The 21,722-nt window shown below is 48.4% G+C and overlaps 1 protein-coding gene, 1 long non-coding RNA gene and 3 other non-coding genes across 5 annotated transcripts in view; 4 read left to right on the forward strand and 1 right to left on the reverse strand.

Moving 5' to 3' along the window:
- Positions 1-1,778: 1,778 nt before the first annotated feature.
- LOC143334324 (uncharacterized) lies at positions 1,779-3,953 on the forward strand. Its single transcript, XR_013078329.1, has 3 exons — positions 1,779-1,820; positions 2,604-2,665; positions 3,593-3,953. It is a non-coding gene; the product is annotated as an uncharacterized LOC143334324 (long non-coding RNA).
- On the forward strand, positions 2,447-2,538 carry LOC143334757 (small nucleolar RNA SNORD88). The gene has a single exon (XR_013078360.1). It is a non-coding gene; the product is annotated as a small nucleolar RNA SNORD88 (small nucleolar RNA).
- Positions 3,434-3,525, forward strand: LOC143334755 (small nucleolar RNA SNORD88). Its single transcript, XR_013078358.1, has one exon. It is a non-coding gene; the product is annotated as a small nucleolar RNA SNORD88 (small nucleolar RNA).
- LOC143334758 (small nucleolar RNA SNORD88) lies at positions 3,677-3,766 on the forward strand. The gene has a single exon (XR_013078361.1). It is a non-coding gene; the product is annotated as a small nucleolar RNA SNORD88 (small nucleolar RNA).
- A 3,894-nt stretch (positions 3,954-7,847) lies between the features above and the next one.
- shank1 (SH3 and multiple ankyrin repeat domains 1) overlaps positions 7,848-21,722 on the reverse strand; it is a 59,040-nt gene continuing 45,165 nt past the window's right edge. The window contains exons 16-27 of the mRNA XM_076751537.1: positions 21,111-21,193; positions 20,891-21,015; positions 20,261-20,396; positions 20,089-20,169; positions 17,691-17,699; positions 17,377-17,403; positions 17,208-17,264; positions 16,892-17,010; positions 16,371-16,494; positions 12,156-15,681; positions 10,689-11,579; positions 7,848-8,865 (exon numbers count right to left, since the gene is read on the reverse strand). Of these exons, the coding sequence (XP_076607652.1) occupies positions 8,778-8,865; positions 10,689-11,579; positions 12,156-15,681; positions 16,371-16,494; positions 16,892-17,010; positions 17,208-17,264; positions 17,377-17,403; positions 17,691-17,699; positions 20,089-20,169; positions 20,261-20,396; positions 20,891-21,015; positions 21,111-21,193 (5,266 nt within the window). The 3' untranslated portion in view covers positions 7,848-8,777. The remainder of the gene's footprint in view (positions 8,866-10,688; positions 11,580-12,155; positions 15,682-16,370; positions 16,495-16,891; positions 17,011-17,207; positions 17,265-17,376; positions 17,404-17,690; positions 17,700-20,088; positions 20,170-20,260; positions 20,397-20,890; positions 21,016-21,110; positions 21,194-21,722) is intronic.

The following is a 21,722-nucleotide window of genomic DNA, read 5'->3' on the forward strand; positions in this document are numbered from 1 at the left end:
GGACAGGGTGGTTGTGGATGCTGTGCAGGACTGCAGGTACCTGGGAGTCCACCTGGACGACAAGCTGGACTGGGCTAAGAACCCAGAGGTCGTCCTGTGCTGTGGGCCGAGGCCATCAACACCAGCAGAATCTGTAAGCTCGTCAGGAAAGGCGGCTCTGTCCTCAGGGTGGAGGTGGATTCTTGGGTGGTGCTGTCGGAGAGGAGCGTGCTGTATCACGATGGTCACGCTTGGATTTTGTAACATCAAGTAACATCAAGGTAGACAGAAAGGGTTTGTCTGTAGACTGCGAAGCAAAGCGTGAAGCAGGTGATAAACTATCATTAGCAAATATCATTTTTTTCATCACAGGTTGTTTCGTCTATAATTAGCTATTCTCTTACACCTCGTTCTATATGCAAATTCTGTGCTGTAAATGCTCAGTGAACATCACATCGTAGTCTTCAAAGCAAACTTTTCCTTCAAAGTAATTTTCTTTCCTTCGTTGTGGCTAATTAAAGTAGATAAGAAACAGATGAAAGACTGAATGTCCTCAGAGGAAGAACAGGGTGTAGGTTTGAGCAGTAAGGGGGTGTAACTAGAGGAGGGAGTAACTTGAGGTCTTTTCAACAGTTACAGGCCACAGGTAGTTATGTGTATGAGCTGTAGCTATGCATGTGACGACAAGAGGGCAGAAATGTGTGATTTTAAATTCCCACAGATAGTTTAGCTCAGAAAATGTTCTTAGATTTGTTAAACCTGTTGTGTTTCTATTTTATTTTACCCCAATCAAATTCTGACTGTATCAACATGTGTACTTAAAATCGTGAGTATTTCTGCCCTTTCGTGGCCACTGTGCACAAGTACGTGTGTCTTGTAAATGTTTTATTTTGAAAGTATCAACCGGAAGTACTACTATGTTACCACCAGAAATAATAAGTATAAGCTTTGCTAGTGCTGTAAAGCTTGTATTTCAAGAAGATAATTAGTGAAAAAAAAAAATAACATAATTGTAACATAAGTCTAATGTAAAGAGAAACTTCTCTAATGTTTGTCAAATCTGACGTTTTTCTTTTCTTTTGCCTAAACTTTGCTCTCATAATGTGCATCTAAAAATCATATTTAAAATCAGTGTTTCTGCCCTCTAGTGGTTACAACAAAGAACTGCATCTTCACTCTTGTGGAAAAGCTTGACGCAATAACGACTTTTGGTCTGAACTTTCAAAATATAATATTTAAATGTACATGTAGTTACATAGTGTGACCACCGGGGGCGGCAATTGTATATCACGTTTATAGTAAGCAATGCTGCATTATGCAGAAATCTCGAATCGGAGGTGAAGCTATCATCACAATCAAAGAGTTATTTGGAAATTACTCATTAAAAAAAACAGTTGTACAATTCCCTCATCCAGTGATTACAAACTATGCTAGCTAGCTTAAAGTCAGTTGAAAAATTCTTTGTTTAGTCCTTTTTTCTCGGTCTGTTCCATCACGTAGCACGTAGCAGCCTGGAGCCGGAGGGTAGCTCATGATTATGATTGAGGAAGGAGTGGAGGCAGTTTTAGCTAAATAGTATCATAAATGATCACAGAAGGAGGTAAAACATAGCACTGTGATTGGAGGCATCGTGGATAACAGTTTAAGTAGTTAAAGCTGAAGTAGAGAGAATTTAGCCTCGTACGTTTACTGCGCCAAACGCCACTCCACTCCAGTAGGCGGCGGTAATGCGCTCATAAAGATGACTGACAACCGCCAATATTTAAGCGAAGAAGAAGCCGCACCGGTTGCAGTCAGTTCTGCTGGCTTCCTCCTCGGCCACAGCGTTGCTGCTGGAGCTGGTAAGCTAACGTTACTCCACTAAAATTGGCTTTTGTTATTTTTATATTTAGTTTTGTACAGTATTGTACTAATAACTGTGTACTCAACCGACCGCCTTTCTGTTCTGTGAATGTGTAATGTTAATATTCATCGATGCGATATTAAACTTTGACTCAAGTCAGCAGCTACAAACCACGAGGCCGTTTGTGAAAACTCGGCGTTTTATGAAAATATAATTGTTTGATAAAATCAGATGTTAGCCGAATTTAACACGGTGACACGTGGCTTCCACTCGAAACGTGGCGTCCTCCAGGACTCGTGTTGTCTGGTTTTGGACATGGCGACATTAAAATTAAACATTTCAGAATTGGGTTTCGTTGTTGCCTCTTCGTGTTGTTTCTATGAGCGCACACCATAGCTGAGGTAGCCGGACAGGCGGTCACATTGCAGGCCTGTTTCCACGTGGTAAGCCCACCTGGTTATGTTAGCATAGTAGCTAACAGTGTGAGGAGCTGGAGAGTCAGCAGACACGAGACAAGTAGCACAAAACATGGATGCTAGGATGTTATAGCAATTGAATAACTTAAATATCGCTTGTATGGTCACACGGTGTGTTATCCAGCACAGCACAGGCGCCTTCATCCGTCCTCTCCCCTGATGACTTGCACTGGGCTCTGAGTCTGTGTGAAGACAAAAGTGCATCTTTGGCCCTGACAAGCCAGAGTTTCTGAGGAGAAAGTGGCTGATGGTGCTCAAAGGAAATGTTCATGACCAGACATTAACACGTGCTTTTGTCCTTTCAGGTCACTTTCCACAAGAGGAGCCACTCCGAGACTGGACTCTGCTTCCTCAGAGGTACGAAGAGGTCAGTGTGTTCCCATAGTTATACATAATCTCATCACATCTAACCTCCTCCTTGAACCGACACCTTACCGTGGTGGAGGAGTTTGAGTACCCGAATGATCCTAGAGGCTATGTTGTCCGGGGCTTAATGCCCCCGGTAGGGTCTCCCAAGGCAAACAGGTTCTAGGTGATGGGTCAGACTAAGAGCGGTTCAAAAGCCCATATGAAAGACAGATCGAGGAAGCTTACGTCGCCCGGATTGGCGTCACCAGGCCCCACCCTGGAGCCAGGCCTGAAGGGTTGGGGCTCGCAGGCGAGCGCCTGGTGGCCAGGTCTTTGCTCACTGGACCCGGCCAGGCGCAGCCCGAAGGAGCAGCATGGGCCCGCCTTCCCGTAGGCCCACCACCCGCAGGAAGGATCAGAAGGGGCCGGTGCCTGAAACCTGTTAAAACCAAATTTTCATAATTGAGAAAGGTGCAGTTATGAACTCTGACCACTGGAGGGCAGCGAGCGTTCAGGATTTCACACTCATGAGAGTCAAATCAGAAATCAGCGCTTCTATTGAGGACATTAGAACTAGAAACTTGGATGATGTGTTCATGGCAGACTTGTAGCACACCTGTTCATGGTGATCATGGGATTCTTGACGTGTTGAAAGCAACGCATCCCTGCATCTTGTCACATTAATCTTTGCTGACTTGTCATACTTGTACATGCAGCTGCTGCACTTCTGTTATTTGCATGAATTGCATTAATTCCTTCAAGTTCTTGAAACTGAAACACGAGCCGTCCTCTCCCCTGATGACTTGCACTGGGCTCTGAGTCTGTGTGGAGACAAAAGTGCATCTTTGGCCCTGACAAGCCAGAGTTTCTGAGGAGAGAACCAGTTAATGTCGATGTGAGAATTATTGTAACAACACACTAACTCTTCTTTTCTCTGCTCTTAAAGGAAGTGGAGCCGTTCGTGAGCTGGACTTGAATCAGGTTTGTCACTTCACGTCTTTTGGCTGTTTCGTAGCAGACGCTGAATGCTGATCTCTTGTGATGCTTTGCACTGGGCTCAGAATATCAGTGTTGACAGAGGTGCAGCTCTGGCCCTGACAAGGCCGAGTCTGAGGAGACGATTGCTTGAAACACGCTGGGCCTGACAGGACTGTGATTACGCTGTTTGAATTGTTTCCTGACCGCTGTTCTCCTGTTTTTCCAGGTAAAGATCCTCCCAGCAGACATCGTCTTTAAAACATGTTTCAATGTCGTTCTCTTGTGCATTTGTTTCAAAGCATCATAATCCTGGATTTGCTCTGATTTAATAAAAATAAAACTCAGCTTCATTTGTGTTCGTCTCTTTTCTACAGACATGTTATAGTAAGATGCTTTATGTAAAGACTAATGAGCCAGTTTGTCACTGTGACTTTATTCAGCTGCAGCATTTCTAAATGTTTTTATCAGAGAACCTGATACTGAAACGAAACGCACTGATTTTGTACATCAGACTGTAAAATCATGAACTGCAGGTGTGTTTCAAATTTAACTTTTTGTTTTACAATTATCAGGTTTTGCTGTTTGGAGCAGTCAAACATTAGATTAAAGCCTACAGATTAGTGTTATTCAGTAAAGTAGTGCTCATAAATTTACATACTGCTAACAGAATTGTGAAATTTTGACCTTTTTTTGGAGAATGTGTCATAACTTAATTGATCCCACAGTGGGGAAATTCACTTGACCATGCATAAACCTTTATTTAGGGATTCAGTGACCAGATGAAGCCATTCGTCACCATCATGTGTCCTCTTTTAAATCATAGCTGACATCAGCCAAACGGCCTGATCAAAGGTTCACGTGCCTTTGAACGTTTGGCCTGATAACACACACACAGGTCGACTCACGTTTAATTGGCTGTTCAGGGTAAACTTCCACACCAGTGACTTGTTTCGCTGTAATTAGAGTCTGTGGTTTCTCAGCTCCTGGGACACATTTCATTCATCTGCTTGATGCTGAGCCACGAACACAGAAGAACCGTCGAAGAAAAAAAGGTAGTTCAGCTTCATGAATCAGATAAAGGCTGTAAAGGATTTAGAAAAGCTGATCTGTGGGCTCAAACTCTGATAAAGACGTGCAAAATTAGGGATTCTGTTGAGACAAAGACAGTCAGGCAAACACCGATTTCACCACAACTGGCAGGAAAATTGATTGATTGATTGATTGATTGATTGATTGATTGACTGATTGATTGAAGGATACTTCAGCTGACTCTCAGGCTCCTCTGCAGAGAAGCGGCTGTTTGAAGATGCACGATAAGGAGACACTGAAACAAAGAGGGACCTCATGGAGCAGAGCAGTGAGAGCTGAGCTGAACTATTGAAAATGAGAGAAAACCAGGATACCTGTTGATCCTGGAATGAGTTTGTACCATTTTGAAATCATAACGTTCAAACATTGGAAATTTAAAGTGTGTACACAACATAAAGACTCTCTCAGTGGATCCAATGAGCCAAACGGTCCAAAACAGGTGAAGTAGAGTACAAATACTTCCACTCAGAAACATGGAAAAGGTTTTGCATAGAGAAGTGCAGCAGGTGTTCCTCTCTGTCAGGTGTGTGCACGTCGTAAATCAAAGTTTTTACATAAAGTTTTTTTTTTTTTCCTCATGTGAACCTTGACTTATAGTCTGTCCTCTTTCAATGATCACGTGACAGACGACATACAGGTGAAATCTGCTGCTTTGCTGTCTGTACCTTCTAATTATTGAACATTTACCAGATAATTTTAATGTCACTGAGACTGTAATTAATTTCTAAATCTCTCCTGAAGACAGAGTTGTTCATGTTACGTCCTGGAGCCTCTGACTGTGCAGAAGAAGGACCTGAAGCGAGTCGGTGAGTCAAGAAATCAGAAAACCTCAAACTTTGTTTCTGTAGCTTTATTATAATTCTAACAATTTATTATCTCTTAAAACATTTGAAATTCATATATGTTTATATGAATGTGTGTATATGCGTATCACATATACATATATATTCTGTAAGTTACCTTTCATCAGTTCATATTCTCATTTTTTTAAAAGATCTCTTAAAGGAAAAAGAAATGCTTTCCATAGAGTCAGACCGATTCCCTCAGATCGCTCTGCATTAAAACCTCTAAATGCAAAGAAAGGATCAAAAACAAGTCTCCGAAAACCAGCCACTTCACGAGAACATCATTGCATCAGCAGGAGATGTCAAAATTTCTTATCCAGAGTTATTATCTGGCCCTATTTTCAGTAGCAAGGGCCCGATGGAAACCAGCAGAATCTGGCTTTTTGGGCGCGAAACCACATTCTGCTCGTCCGTCCTTCCGGAAACTGACTTGAGAAACCTCTAAAGGGAAAGAGCAAAGCCACGCTTGCTAATGGAAATAGGGTCCTTGCATAATCTGCTGGTCAGAAACGATGAGCCGCGCGCGCGCCGGCTCTGCAGGAGGAGCTTTGTACAAACGCTGAGCGGGAACCAGACGGAGCTCCTGACCGGTGGACGGGCGGACGTGGAGAACGGGTCCAACTGTATAGAAAGCAGAACAGTGAAATAAATACATGGTACCTTTTCTTGTTAAACATTATTTGGAAGACAGAGATTCTTTAGAACTTTGAGACTTTTTTTTTTTTTTTTTTTTACATCTTAAACCATAATTAGATGACCATTATTTTCATCGTCCTTATTGCTATTTCCCTTTGCATTCAGATATAATCTCTAATCTCTCCTTGACCGCCAGCGCAGACACAGAGCCGACCCCCCCCCCCCCCCCCCCCCATGACCTTCGCTCTTTCACACCTGTAGCCCGTGTGCGTGCGCACTTTGAACGACTTGATCTATGAAAGCTCGTTCATCTCTTTGCATGAACAGACTGAGACCCCCCCATCGACGCCCCCGCGTGAAACGCACGTTTTGATATGTGTTCGAGGACTCAAAAGCAGCAGGAGAGGTGAAGTGTTGTTCAAGGTAGAGAGGTCATGAGAGAGCCCTTATATTTGATCTCCGCAACCGCGAGAAAAGCAGGACTGAGGTTATGATGGGATGGAAATGTGCGGTGGAAGCTAATGGGAAGATAAAAGGCGTTGGGCGCCGAGCATGGAAGAAGAATTCAATCGATCAGAAGGGGGAGAAAACAAATTACTGCTTAAATAAAGTGAGAATTTCCAGTTGTGTGTGTGGTGGGCATCCCCAGAGCAACAGCTGCTACATGTTCAGCATCTGCATATCATCAGGTGGCAGCAAACGTCGCGAAGAGCGAGAAAATCACATCTCATATCCATAAAAGGTCAGCAAGTAATTCTGGTTAAAGCTTTTTAGTCTGACAAAGAAAAGAAGCAGCGAAAGTGATTCGGAAATGTGCTTCACATTAAGTCGCAATGCTTCCTGTCACACAGAAGTAATGTTAAGGGTGCATGAAATAATCAGCATCTTTCAATTCAAAAATACCTACATGTACATATATACTTCATATATATTGAACCAACACGATTATCTGCACGACACAGTCAGAAAATACACTGGCTGCACAAACCCAGGACCTCTCTGCAGCTGCAATAACAGTAAGGACGATGATAGTAATGATAAATAGTAACAATAAATCTCTTCATATCAATATCAGTATTCCAGTATTCCCGTTTAAAGTTTAAAAATCGTAAGAACAATCATAGTATTAAAACTCGATAGAAGCGTTTCTGTCAGGTCCGCTCGGCTGCTCGTTTCCTCCTGGGTTTTGTCGAGAGAGAGGGGCCACTCCTGGCAGGAGCAGGGGGGATTGGGTGGGAAAGAGCAAGGAAATGGCAGTTTTTCCTCTTCCCCTCCCCTGCCCTGTCCGGTCTCCCTCGGGTTGAAGGTCAGAATGGGTGCACAACAGTTGCCTCGACGCCGAGGAAGTCTTTCTCTGGAAATAAAATCCTCGGGGAGATTCCTCTTCGCCTCGCCCGGTGTTCCGTCTAACAGCTGAAAGCACAGTCCGACTCCTTTTTGTTTAAGTACATCGTGGATCCAAACATATAGTGTGTGTCTATATAGAAGGTGTCCCATAAACTCTAACACAATCACTCGTAGGTGCTTGTGTGTATGTGTGTGTCTACATGTGGGTGTATGCATGCAGGCATGTATAGTAGTATCTCAGGTGCCTGTGAGTGCGTATCAGTGTGTTTCTTTTTATTCTTTTTTTTTTTTTTTTTTTTTTTTTTTTGTTGGTCTGGGCACTTATTTTTGCTACAAATTTGTGATACAGTGACCAGTCTGTATATACGTCATTATAAGACTTAAGATGATAAAGAGCTATAGAGAAACACATAAGATCCAGATCACAGGACCTGCAGTGAGGACAGAGCCCTACCTGTGGTGAGGTAAAAACAAGACCTAGCCAATCAGAGCCGAACACACGGCCACATCCGCCCGCGCACTCGTCACCTCTAAGAGACGTGGAAGCTGTCGTGATACGCCGCCCTGCGTCGTCCTGCGTTCACCCTGCAGACATTCGCCGTCACACTCAGACACAAACTAACATCCACTCACGCGGGGAGGGGTCGTCTTTGATTGCGCTCTAAATGGTTTTCTTGGTAAATTCCACCTTTAAACCTGAACGGGTCGAACCAGCCGGCTGAGGGGTAAGAGGACCATAGAACGAGATGGCTGCACGACGGAGGACGCCCTTCTCCAATTCTCCAGCTCGCCAACAACACAACCTGCTCGACCTAACCGGCTTCTGATTGGTCCTCTCAGGTGTTTGGTTGGCCTCTACTCCCCCCTCATGCTCTCTGCTGCAGCCACAGTGTCTTCGTGTGCGTTCTGGATGGAAGTGTGTTGCTGTGACTGGTTTGCTGATTGGTGCGACAGTGCATGCATGTGGGGAGTGTACTTGTGTAAATCAGCCTGCCACAACTGGGGAGCGCCAGCCGGTGCGTTTCTGGATGGTCAGCCCTTTTTCCGTCCCTGTGTTTCCGCCTCCCTTTGGGACTTGACTCCCTCGTTCTGTCGCTCTCTGCGTGAAATCTGTTCCCCCCTCATTTGTTGTGTGAATCCACCGCGGACAGCAGCAGTTGTGTCTTCCTCCCTCATTGACTCCGCAACCCCTCCTCCCTCCTCGCTCTCTCTCTTCCTGCCTCTGCGTTTGCAGCCTCAGCTCCGACTCCCGTCGTCCCTCCTCCTCTCAGTCTGTCCATCCCGAGGTGAGAGAACAGAAATAGGAAATGGGCTGCTGGACAGCCTGAGGACAGAAGAACAAACAGGGCACACAAGTGATGTTTGGTGGCTTCTGTGAAATGGTAATGAATGGCGTTTGTTGTTTTCCCTTGTGTGACTCACGCTTTTTAAAATGGAAAGAATTATTTGTTCATTAGGAAAGTACGGTGGCTCACTACATGACTGATCAGGCTGAGGAAACGTTCACACGCTCGATGACTGACAGCAGCCGGCCGTCATTTCTTCAGCTGTGCTGCAGACGACAGGTCGACACGGAGGCGGCAGAACATTTCCATCCACGCTTTAAGGTGCATTTTAAAACCAACACAACATAACCACAGTAATGGCACCATTACCATCAACTAATGAGACTACAATCTTTACGGCCTCTGTGTTATGATCGTGTCTTCTAGGAGTGGGCGTTCTTTAGGTCAAACTGACATCACACGCCGGGATTGGCTGCTCGGGCTCATTAGTTTCACCTGGGGACGAGAGATTTGTGGGCTTGAGTAGGACTTGGACGCGCCATGAGGAAGACGCTGAAGGTAGGACATTTTTAGAGACGAGAAGAGAAAACAGCGTCTCACACTCAGCACGAACTGCACTAAGTTCTGGGCTCACTCGCCTTAGATTTAAGATTAATCACGAGGTCAGGTTAGCGTAGCAGTGCAACACTATGTGGTCAAAACTAGATGAATGCTTCAGCACGAAGCAGGAAGAGTGGACTGTCCTTCTCTGGAGCTTCAGATGGTGAAAATGGAATTATTCCAGACACGTTTATCCTGAACGGCAAAAGGGAGGACGGAGATTTTATGGTGTCTTAATTTAAACAATAGAACTAAACACTGGTATGACATGGAGGCAACCAATTATCTCAGTCATGCTTGTATTTGTTCAGAATAATTATATCATTAGTATGCTAATGTCAACACTGTTAACTCTGTTTAGATTCAAATCACTGAGCAGCCCGGACGACAGCAGTGATGCTGAAAAAGAATATTATATATTTCAGATTTGAATTGGTTACACGCATTTCTCAACATAAGTTCATCTGAACACGAGAAAAAACCACAGTTAATGAGACAGATTAGAAAAATACATAAAACACTAATTGTGCCATGTAGTACTGAGGGCCTCATTTCATTGGTGGATCACCTGATGGAGGTGAGGGAAGGAGGCGAGAGGAGAGGACAGAGGGACGGGAGGAGGACATTTTAGATGAGAACTTGTGGCCAAATGCAGAAGAGAGGCTGGAGTAGCATCGCTATAAATCTGTATCTGTAGCTACCCAATATACAGCACGTACAGTGGATGTATGTATGTTTGTTCTGCAGTGCATAACAGGAATTACTTTGTTTTAGGAAAATAAAGCCTACTGCAGTATTTCACACAGATTTCTGTAACATTTAGCACAACGTAGCACAATCCATGCAGCAAAAAGGTGCCTTTGAAATGTTTCTCACTTTATTCAGCAAATGTACAATAATCGTAATGAAATATGCAATGTTATGCTTCATGTACTGTTTGGCATTAGGAATAATGCGGTAAATATGCTGCATTATGCTGTTACGGTACAAGAGTTGATCCTGAGATGTGTGTGAAGTTCTGGCTGCATGAGTGTATCTTAGATGTGGGATTAAGTGTCGAGCTGCATGTTGGTGCTGTGTGGAAAGTTTTGAAAAAATGAACTGAAGAGAAATGCATATAACCAACTGAAAATATTCCAAATCCGTGAGACTTTCCTGCCAGGACACATTTAAGGAGCATCTGTGCTCACTGTCTATTGCGACTCTTCCAATCTAATAAATTAGTCGCAGCGGTCAGTTGCCAGTACGTTTGCAGTCATACCTGTCCATTACGGTCCTTAGGGCCCGTTCGATGTTCATGCGGTGGCCTACACGTGTCACACCCAAGTCCAGATAGTCGTCCTTGGTTAGGGAGGGCAGGTGGGTGCCGTCAATCTCATTGTCTAGGAAACGCTCTCTGTGCTCACCCAGGTTCAGGTATCCTAGCCAGTCTGCAACGTCATACTTGGTCCAGTAGGGCAGCGGCTTGGAGGCAAAAGGCTTCGTGGGGGAAGGGGGCGGTAGATGGGGATAACTCAGGCAGGGGGGTGGAGGGAGAGGGTGCAGGGGTGGAGAAGAGGTCCCGGACAGGAAGTGAGTTGGAGAGAGGGATCGAGAAACAACTAAGGTAGAGTTTGGAGGTGGAGGGGCGCCAGAGGGGGCAAAGAGGGGAGGAGAGGGCGAGAAGTAAGGGTCTCCAAGAGGGTTCCCAGGTGATGGTGGGGTGATTGAACCTCGGAGGTCGTAGATGGCGCTGTACAGGGGTGTGGTGGGGAGGAGCGGAAGGGATGATGGCCGCGGTGGACCCAGCTTGGGCCTCTCTGATGGGGAGATGAGGGGGCTGGGTGCTCGTCTACGCTGGAGAATGTGTGATTCCGCTTTACGGGACTCGCGACTGGGGATGAACTGGAATTCTAGGGCTTTGGTCCGGTAGACAGGTCTGTGTTTTGGGGAGGTGGGGTAAGGTGAATAAGATGTCGGGGACAGCGGGGAGTGAGAACGTGGAGGCTGAGAGGCAGCTGGAGGCTGAGGAGACGGGGATCGTCCCCAGTTGGGGTACTGGGAGGCAGGGGTGGGGGACGGGGATAACGATGGCTGCGATAATGAGATTGGAGACGGTGACTGGGATCGAGCTGAGGGCGGACTCAGAGCCGAGGCTGAGTCTTCTGAGAATCTGTGAATGGAGAGGAGGGAAAAGTGTTACTAGAGAAAAGATAAATGACAGAAAAATGACAATAAACAAGCAAATAAGATGAACAACATGCACGTACACATTAACAGAAATGTGGGTAAACAGAATTTTTTAGAGCCTGTGGATTAAAATGATTTCATACAGTCAACATCTTGTACAATCAGTTAACATTCAGGATTAACAAGGTGTCCTGTCCTTGCTTACTGTCTCACAACAGGCTGGAAATTCAAGCAGGTGTCACAGTTTTATGCTCTTCCTGACAGAAAAAGAGGAGGGTGGAAGTGGCTCTATTACCTGTTTCTGCTTCTTAGAGATACGTGGAAGAAGCCAGAGAAATAAAAGAGAGGTTTACACAGTATAAACAACACTTACACAGGACATAAACAGACAGCACACTGATTTTCACACAAGGCTGGAACATCAATCGTGGGAGGTAAAGAACTCACACTGATTCGGTTACACAGGTGAACAGAATGGCAATGCCGTGCATCAGCAACAACAAAAGATGTGTTTCATGCTGTGACACTGAGAAACATAGATCCATAGATTTCATGTTACCTGTGTCTGCTCAGAGGTCTCTGGCTGCTCCAGCTGTCCTTGCTTCTTTGCTGCAGTTTGCTGCTCAGCTCGTTTATGATGCTGGGCTTCATGCTCGACGCAGGAGGGTAAATCTTCTTCCCCTCCAAAAGCGACCCGGACTGGCCTCCGTCACCGGTCTGCCCCTCGCCCCAGAGAGGCTTCATCTCAGGAGTGCGTGGGCGGTCGAAGTACGGTGAGATGGGACGTCCCAAATTCTGCATGTCCCTCACCGTGTACCCATCCTGGCCACTTTCGTCCTCTGTCACTCCCTCCTCACCCTCCTCGTCCTCCTGCTCGTCCCTTCGTCTGTGGGAGTGGAAGGACGCAGGAGCAGTGCTGGTCTGTCTGTGTAGATCGCGACTCTCTCTGAACCTGTTGGTTTTTGGGTAGGTGGAGGCTGCTGCTGTGGCGTTCTGCATCTCAAAAGTTTGTCCGTCCAGGTAGCTCATGTAAGACTCCAGAAAATCTCCTGACCTTTCAGATTCCCCTGTCCCACCTCCCACCCGTCCTCCAGCATCACCTCCTCTCTCCCCCCGGTCCAGCCTGACTCCACTTAGAGCCAGAATGCTGTCCAGGTGGTGGTCACTGCTGCTGCGGCTGTCCAGCTCTTCAATCCCAGAGTCCACCACTGTCTCCTGGGACTCTCCTTTTTTCGTAGCGGGGGGATGACGGTGGTGCTCCCCTGTCCTGCGAGTGCCCATGATGGAGGTGGTGGATGTTGTATGTGTGGTGTGTGCTCGCTCCTGGTAGAGCTGCGTGGAGGTGCTTGTTGTGGTGGCAGCAGTGGTGGTTGTAGTGGCACAGCTAGCGGTCGTGGCATGTGAGGCAGTGCCCCTAAGCGGAGCAGAGGTGGCAGCAGTGGAGGAGGGGGCTGGCGGACCACGGTAGGCTGGGGGAGGAGCAACTGTGTGCAGGGGAGGTGTGGGGGAAGAGCGCCCAGGAGTGTGAGAGCTGTTGTAAAGGTGGTGAGGGTGGGACACAGAGAAGGGTCTATGATAGGATCCAGGAGGAGGCGGTGGTGAGACAGACGGGGGAGGTGGAGGTCCTGCTATCGAAGTGGGCTGTAGGCTAGAGGGGGAGGGAGGGGGTTGGGGATTGGGCGATGTTTGGGAGGGGGAGGGAGCAGACTGAGTCAGGTTAGCCACCTCACTGTCGTAAGATGTGAGGCTGGAGGCAGTGGAGTCCCCCGCCTGAGGGGAGGGCAGGGGCGTATGAGCAGGAAACCCACTTACAAATGCTTCTTTTTGGGGGGGTGGAGGTGGTGGTGGCGGTGGTGGAGGAGGAGGAGGAGGGGGTGGAGGGGGTGGCACCTGCTGTTGGCGGGAGGTCAGGCTGTTGGCGAGCATCCCGTGTTGTGAGTACCCTGATATTCTCCCCATCCCCCTGTCAAAGCTGTTAGCAAACTCTAATGGAGGTGGGAGGGGGTCCGCGTAGACAAACTCATCGTCCGCATCAACTGAGGGGGCAGGGGGTGGAAGAACCATCAGGCCGCTCCCAGTGGTGCTCCCTGTCTGCTGCGTACTGGTAGGTGGAGGAGAGGGAGGTGTGAGGGATAAGATATAGGCATCACCTTGACTTTCCATCCTGAGAAACGAAGGCCTGCGAGGCTGCTGAGGCTGGGACGCTTGCTGAGCAGAGCTCTCCGCAGCCGCCGCACTGGCAGCAGCCTGCTCCACCCTCCTCATGTATCCCTCTCTCTCTTTGTCCCTCTCCCTTTCTCTCGACAGCTCCCTCTCCCGCTCCCTCGACCTCTCCCGCTCCCTCTCCTTGTAGGTCGGCTGATACGGCTGAGACTGGTAGTGGTGCGTGTGGACCGTTTTGTCCTCAGAGAAGCGAACTCGTAGCCCCTCGCGAGCACCTCCTCCTTCCCGCTCCCTCTCTCCTCCGCCGCCTTCCTCACTCCACACGCTCCCAACTCCTCTGAGGATTCTGGGTGAGGGTGGGCGGCCAACAGTGGCTGTCGTGGCGGCCAGAGAGGACGAGGTGACCAGATAGGAGGAGCTGGAGGACTGGGCGGCGGACGACACCGGCTGAGAGGAGGCAGCAGATGAAGGGAACACCACACTGGACATCTGGCGGGTGAAATGGTGCTCTGTTCCTCTCCTTAACCTGCTGTCATCCCTCAGAGCACGCTCTCTAGCAGCCAGGGCGAGGCCTAGTGGCGATGTGGGGTCAAGAGCCTTTCCTGTTAGAGGGTGGATGAAGGTGGTGGAGGGTGCTGGCTGCCTGCCCGCTGCTGTGTACAAGTCAGTAGGCACAGACTTAGGCTGATAGTCCAGGGCAGGTGAGGAGTACTCAGGTAGGCCAAAGGCTGGAGGCATACTGCGGGTGTGATGGATAAAGGTGTCCCCAGAGAACATGCCATCGTCTATTGACTTGGACGGACGCAGTCGTGTTGATGAGCTTTCAGCTTGTGTGCTAAGCTGTTGCTGTGACACCTGAGTCCTTGTTACTCCTATTCCATCACTCACTCCTCCAAGACTTACGTCCTCCTCGGCAGACATGAACAAGGAGGCGCTCTTTCTGCGGGCCTCATGAAAGCGTTCCCTGTCCCTGCGAGCTGCGCCTACAATGGCAGCCCCAAACTGGCTGGTGAAGTCCAGGTTATCCTGGGCTCGGATCGAAGGCAAGGATGGAGGCGGCGGTGCGGGGATGGAAGGCGGGGCAGGTGGCTGTGGAGCAGGAGTGGAGGGAGGAGGACCATGGGGTGTTTTGGCTTCATCTGTCTCCCCTGATGCAGGAGCGTCCGCCTCCACACTGCTGCCCTGGCTGCTGCGTCCACTGCTGCTGGTTGAAGGGGCCTTGACAATAATGGTGGGGATGGGTATGGAGCTTTTCTCCACCGAGCCTTTGTCCCCCAGCGTACCCTGGCCCACGCGCAGGTCCTCTACTTTGGATTGCTTCACCAGGGGGCCCTTGCCTCTCCGGGCCCCTCCTTTAGGACCACCCGCTCCAGCCCCAGCTGCACCGCGGTCTGCTCGCTGGGGTTGACTCTGGGTAGTCTGTTGTTGCTGGGGTATTACAGTGGCAATGCTAGATGGGGGGACGGCGGTGCTGTAGCCTCTCCTAAGACCTGCTGCCTTGGCCCCTCCACCAGCCCCTAAGCCAGCTCCAACAGGCTCCCCAGTATAGGCAACCTTCCGCGAAGCAGTCCTGCTTTGAGCAGTGTGAGCAGCTGCGTGTGCATACGATGTTGTGTGGTCCACCACTCCACCGCTGGGGCTGGTGCTCGGACCACCGGCCCTCTCCCTGCCCCCATGGGTGAAGTGCACTGACTGGGAGTAGGGCTGGTAGTGCGCAGAGGTGGATGTTGACTGGGACACGGAGACAGAGGGCTGCTGGGATGACTTCGTTCTCCAACCTAGCGGCGGAGCAGAGGAGAATGGAGGGTCTGGTGGAGCCGTGGTGGGAGGTGGGGGGATGTCGTCTGGGCCTGGCACCGACAGACTTCGAGCAAACTTCATGGCTGGAGGATGCAGGAACTGCTTCTCTTCCTCAGGCACCCCTGCAGAACAACATGCACAAATGAAGAAGAAAGAAATTGGAATGAAATAGGAATTTACAGATGGTACAGACGGCGCAGAGTTAGAGCAAAAGAGGCTGATGAACAAGAGAGGAAGAAAGATTTTTGGGCGAAGTGGAGAGGAAATGGAGCCAGAAAAAAAGGAAAGCAGAGTTTTGAGAGTGCCTGTCGAAATCTGCCTGCCCGTCTACCTGTCAGCGAGTCTGTCCTCAGTTCTCATGTCTGTTAGTAGGTAAGTCAGTTAGTGCTATATATTCCACAAACAGGTAGCAACTAGGCAGCATGGCACAGCAGCATTTGCTTTGCTGGTCACCAGAGAGCACATTACTAATCCAGGGGGAGACTTAGCAAAGCCTTCGTAAGCAGCAAACCAGAAAATAAGCCATCAGAATAAAACAAGGAGATTAGCAGCACTACTGGATATAACGAAGAGTAGTAAGGTGAGTATAAGACAAACAAACATCTTATCTCTACAGTACAGGTATAGTGACTTGAACAGGTGAGTGTATAACGTACGATCAGCTACAGATACAGAGTGCGCACATTTTTGGCCACAGACAGGACATTGTTGGCCACAGACAGACAGGTCAGCACAGCGTAGACCTCTACTGGTCCAGAGGACAGACAGACAGGCGGATGGAGGGGCAGACAGAAAAAACAGACAGCCTCACCGATGGATTTCTGCCGCAGCATACCGTGCGGTGGGCCGTGACCTGAGGTGTACTGGCCACGGTCATAGCCGAGGCCCAACCCGGACGACATCATCCCCATCCCGGCCTGATCCGCGTAGTTCGGCTGCAACGGCAAAGAAGGGAAAGAATGAGCTGAAAAAGACGAAAAGTCGAGCCGACCTGCTGAGTTTGGTGTCGTTTCTCAGCGGTTTTTCACAGCTGGTCCTTTGTTAACATCAAAAATATCACTGAATGCAGGTTTAACTGAGTCAAGAATCAACAGGTTAGTTTGTTTGTTTGACTTCACTGGGACAGCAGGTGTCTCGTGTGTTGTCCTTGCAGCAGATAATACCAACACAAGTGCAAATCTATGTCTCAGACAAACTTCTTATTGTAAAAATGAGGATAAATTACACATTTTTTGCTGTCATTAAGTCAATTTCATGGCACACACACGCACTCCAAAACCTGACAACAGACACAGGAACACACATGCAAATAGCATGTTTTATGATACGCACCTCATTGCCATAGAAGCTGCGCCCCCGGTCTCTTTTTGGCCCCTGTCCTCGTGTCCCCGGCGGCGCCTCATTGGTGCTGATTGTCTGCTGAGCTGCTGCAAGAATTTCATCTAATTTATCTGAGAGCAAAAAAAAAAAAAGGGGAGAGACAGAAAAAAAAAAGAGGAGGAGAGCGAGAGAAAGAGACATACGACAATGAAACAGAAAAATGGACAGCAACGAAATGACAGAAACATGTGTGGAAAGGGACACACTTGATGGAGGTGGGTGAGAGAGAGAGGAAGAGACATCCACTGACAAACATGAGCTGCCTTACTCAAAGCCATCTGATAGACTGTCCTCTTCTTCTCTGTGACTTGTGAGGATTCGAATTCTAAAAGGAAGGAAACTCAGAATGAGCTCGGTAAGCGACTGAGCGGCGGCTGCCAAGTCATTTTGGACAGACATAAATACAATGCCTTAAGCGAGAGTGTACCAGAGCATACCTGATTTTTTTTTCCAAGGGGTAGCAGCTGGAAGGAGGACAAAAGGAGACTTAAGTTTTGGCAGGAGTAAAAGTGCGATAGTGTTGTTACAGTGAATACTAATCATATTCCCCGGAGCCCGGCAAACTGAGTCACCTCGCCAGGCTTCTCCATCTCCATGTAAAGGAACGTGCATCACACCCACGCTTTAAGACAGCCCAAGTTTGCACACTTATGTTACAGTAAATATGCTGCACACACATACAGTACGCCACTTGCTGTTACTCTAACACACACACACAGAAATGTGGAATTAGTCTGAAGCCGACTCCCACCTCTCTCCACTGTTCCACGGTGACGATCCCGCCAGCAGTGAGGTGAAGACAGAGGAGAGGAGAGGAGAGAGTTAGTGGTTAAACCAGTGAAGAGTAAAGGAGCAAGAGGAGGAATAAAAGATGACCCTTCAGTGTTTGCATCCACTGGCGGGAGTGAGCGTCTGTGTGTGGACTGAGGAGGGACGGGGTTATCCGCCGTACTTGTACTCAAGCCGTTATATTCCATAATGTGTCGTTTATTGAGCTTAATAAAACAGAAATTAAATTTTAATATGCGATGGTTAAACCAAGCATGAAATAGTTCTGAACTTCATGTTCATTTCGTCTCTTACTTACAGCTGCACTGCACAACTCCTCTCAAAAACAAGCTTTGCCGAAACACGTGTCCGAACACGCTCAAACGACGGCTGAAGCGAAGAGCCGGGAAAACAACAACTTGTGGATTTAAGTGCACTGCAGGATCATTTCCATTTTAATGTCCTTGTTATCTTGCAGCATGACTTCTAGGTGAACTGGGACACTGCACCAATCACAGAGGTGAGATAGTTTAATAGGCGTCACAGCTAAATGAATTCTAATGCATTAGAATAAGCATATGGCAGAGCCTGACATGGCTGCATCACACACTGTGCTCCGCTCACCTTCATCCAGAAGGAAGCAACGAGCACGCCGTCCGACTGCAAATTAAGCCCCAACGTCTCAAGGAACTTTTTGGTAAATCTACCTTATATTGAGACAAACTGACTCTTTCAGTAAAAAGTTTTTTGAGGGTGATACTGATAAGGATATTTGGGACTTAAACACTTAACATCGATGTGTTTCTGTATGTTGGTGTGACGACGGTGAGTCTCTAAACATCCACATTTACTCTAAAAATAACGGCTTCCTTTAACAGAGGACGCAGCGTTTTGATTCATTTGTGGTGGAAGAAGAGCACCTTCGATCCAGCAAACGTTCTACCAATTTTGAGACAGTAGTGCAAAATGCATGTGGTTTTTAACTGGTGTGTGTGTACTGCAGCACCTTTAAGTCACTCTCTGTAGATAATGCATACATTCAGTGCTAGTGGGAAGATAATAGTGGATATAAGGGCAACTAGGGGAGGTGGGGAGGTGGGTTCAGGAGGCTGGAACCAGTGTTTCAGACTGGGTGCTCATGCTTTGTGCTGGTCAGGTGAGGTCACGCCACAGAGAGCAGGTGGGTGAGGGGGGGGGACGAGGGAGGAACAAAGCGAAGGGCTGATTTCTACTCTCAGGATGAACTTCAGTCACACCCAGACTCACACCAGCACGACTCGCTGTGGCTCAGCAGTTTGGACGAGTCATTGAGAGAAAGCAGATCTGAGACCAGCCGATGAGGCCCCGCAGACCCCACCCTCCTCCAGCAGCTCGTCAGCCGCCCACCGGGCACGCTCAGACCGGGCCGCAGCCGCAGCGAGCACCGTAACTGTTAGAATACAAAACCGAGCGCCAGTAAAACACCGGCCAACGTTCTCATCTGCAAATGGGGGCGTTGACCCTCCCCGCGCACCCTCCTCCCACCGTTTTGCCTCAAATAGAGACGGCATGAGCATGGCCACACATAATGCTGTTACCATAGCAACAGACCTGGAACAAAGTTGTTGTTTTTGTGTGTGCGTGTGTGTGTGTGTGTGTGTGTGTGTGTTTTTTTCTAAAAAATTACTCATCTCAATAATTTCATCCTGGGTGTGATTTCTTCCAAATGAATCAAAGACGTTTTCTGAAGGACTGCGACCAGAAAAAGACGGATTCAGCGTCTCGCTCACGGACACAAGAAGACGCTTTCCATGATGTTTGAGGCACCTGGAAAAGTCTCCTCAGGTGACGCCCATTCCCCTGCAGTGTTACCTTGGCAACAAATACTCGCCGAGTGTTTGTGTGTGTGTGTGTGTGTGGTCGACTGCTCTGTGGGCGGTGGGGTTAAAGCCGTGGGCGGGCCAGGGAGCGGCGGGGGGTGCAGGGGGGTAAGAGGTAAGAGAAGCGGGCAGTGAGAGGGGATCACAGGGTGGAGGGCGACACTTGTTCTGGGTGGGGTTACCTGTAGTGGGGGTGCTGGAAGTGACAGTGTGGAACCTCTGAAAGAACAGTGAAATGCATGGAGAGCGTCATCCACGGCGTTTCTCTCTCTGTCGCTGAGTAACTGCGCTTTCTCCCTCTCTTACTGTCTAAATTTAGCTCAGCTCCCCTTCACACTTTGAGCCCCAACACTCTGGTTTCACACTGTTTCTATTGTTCCCCATCACCTCAATCCATTCCTCCCAGTAACTTTTGATCTCGTCCTCCTCAGCTGTAAGCGTCCTTTGTCAACATGGCCCTGTCTGTCTGTCTGTCTGTCCTTTGTAATCGTCCACTAAAGTTTATCCGAGCCACGTTCTCACCCATCTCCTCCAGTTCTGAAGTCATGGATTTGGATCGTAGGGCGATGGCCGGCGTGCTCAGCCTCTTGCTCTGCTGCGGGACTGCAGGGGAGGGAAGAGACAGAGGCAGACGGCATCAGTGAAGCTGTCCAGCTACACCAGCATCCGCCTCCAGCAGCAGACTGACTCTTACTTTTCTTCCTCGAACCCTCCTCCATGTCAGGGTTGCGGGTCACCATGACCACCTTGACCATCAGGCTGTTGCCACCTTGCCGGATCATGTTGACGACCTGTCGGTGACCGACCTTCACCACGTTCTGACCGTTCACCTGAAAGACAGACAAAGAGTGACTGAGTTTAATAAAGAGGTTCATGTTACCAAAATCCCAATAACACAAACTGGAAAATCAAAACTCTGTATAATCCAAATTAAAACATAATTTTGGTCCACATTTAAATTCATTAAGCTATTTATCACCTCTGACCTTTTATTTTTGCAAATAAAAGTTTGTAGTTAATCGCTTTATTTTTTAGTGCGTGCATGCAGGTACGAGTTGGGGCTGGGGGGGCCGGGCTTGTCTTGGACACAAACAAGGGGGGCTTCAACGAAAAGGTTGGGAACCACTGACCTACATCAATGAAGCAGAAAACTGACAGTAAAAGATAGACTGAAGTGTAGTTCAGGCATCAATATGAGCCAAACTTTATTTAAAAGGACAATAAGGACAGCGAGTCCGAAATGAATGCATCTTAAAATCATTTGTATGTATACACAGTTTTTATAGGCTGGTTGAAATCAGTATCCCAAAAACCATGGCAGTACCTCTATCAGGAAATCCCCCATCCTGAGACCGGCTCTCCAGGCGACGCCTCCCTCGTCCACTGACTCCAGGTACTGCAGGGCGGGGAAGGCCGGGGTGGGAGTGAACTCCTCGATGGGAGTCTGAGCTGGAGACGCCATGACGACACGAGGAAGCATTAGCATTGGCTGTGACACCACGTGAGTGCGACTGCAGGGCGGGACGTTTGTGCCCGTTTCTTACCTTTGGCCCCTCGCAGCACAAAGCCAAACCCCTCGCTGTCCTTCTTCTGCAGAAGCACCGTCTTCTCCTTGATTATATAGTCACTACGAGGAGGAGACACAGAGGGACACACAGGTAGAAAGACAGAGGAGTGGAGGTGACGCCAAGTTTTCTGTAAATCCCAACATTTAACACACCCCTCCTCTGCCGCCTGCGTCCCACGTCCTGTGTCCCCCTCTGATGACATCACCAGCAGCACCGGGCGGAAACTCATTTCAACATCATGTATGTGTGGCTGTTTCAATGTACGTGCACATACTCACCAACACACACTTTCATTCCGCTCCTCCTGACATGTTTTCGTTATATTCCCGCTGCGTGTTTTTGACAGCGAGCCCAGAGTTCGTTTCTACCAGGAGCTCAGGGAAAAAGAGATGCTATATACAGTATGATGGCACTGCTTGTTGCTGAGGCAACAGCTAGAACTGGACGCAGGGAAACCTGCTCGAGTCCGTCCACACACCAGAGCCGAGCCAGGTAACGGTACGCTAGCAGCCAGTGACAGCAGAGGACAGGTGCTGCACGCTCGCAGGTGGAGGCTGAGCTGTGTGGGTCACTCTCTGCTCTGTCCCC

Source organism: Chaetodon auriga, chromosome 16, assembly GCF_051107435.1.
Source record: "Chaetodon auriga isolate fChaAug3 chromosome 16, fChaAug3.hap1, whole genome shotgun sequence".
Taxonomy (NCBI): domain Eukaryota; kingdom Metazoa; phylum Chordata; class Actinopteri; order Chaetodontiformes; family Chaetodontidae; genus Chaetodon; species Chaetodon auriga.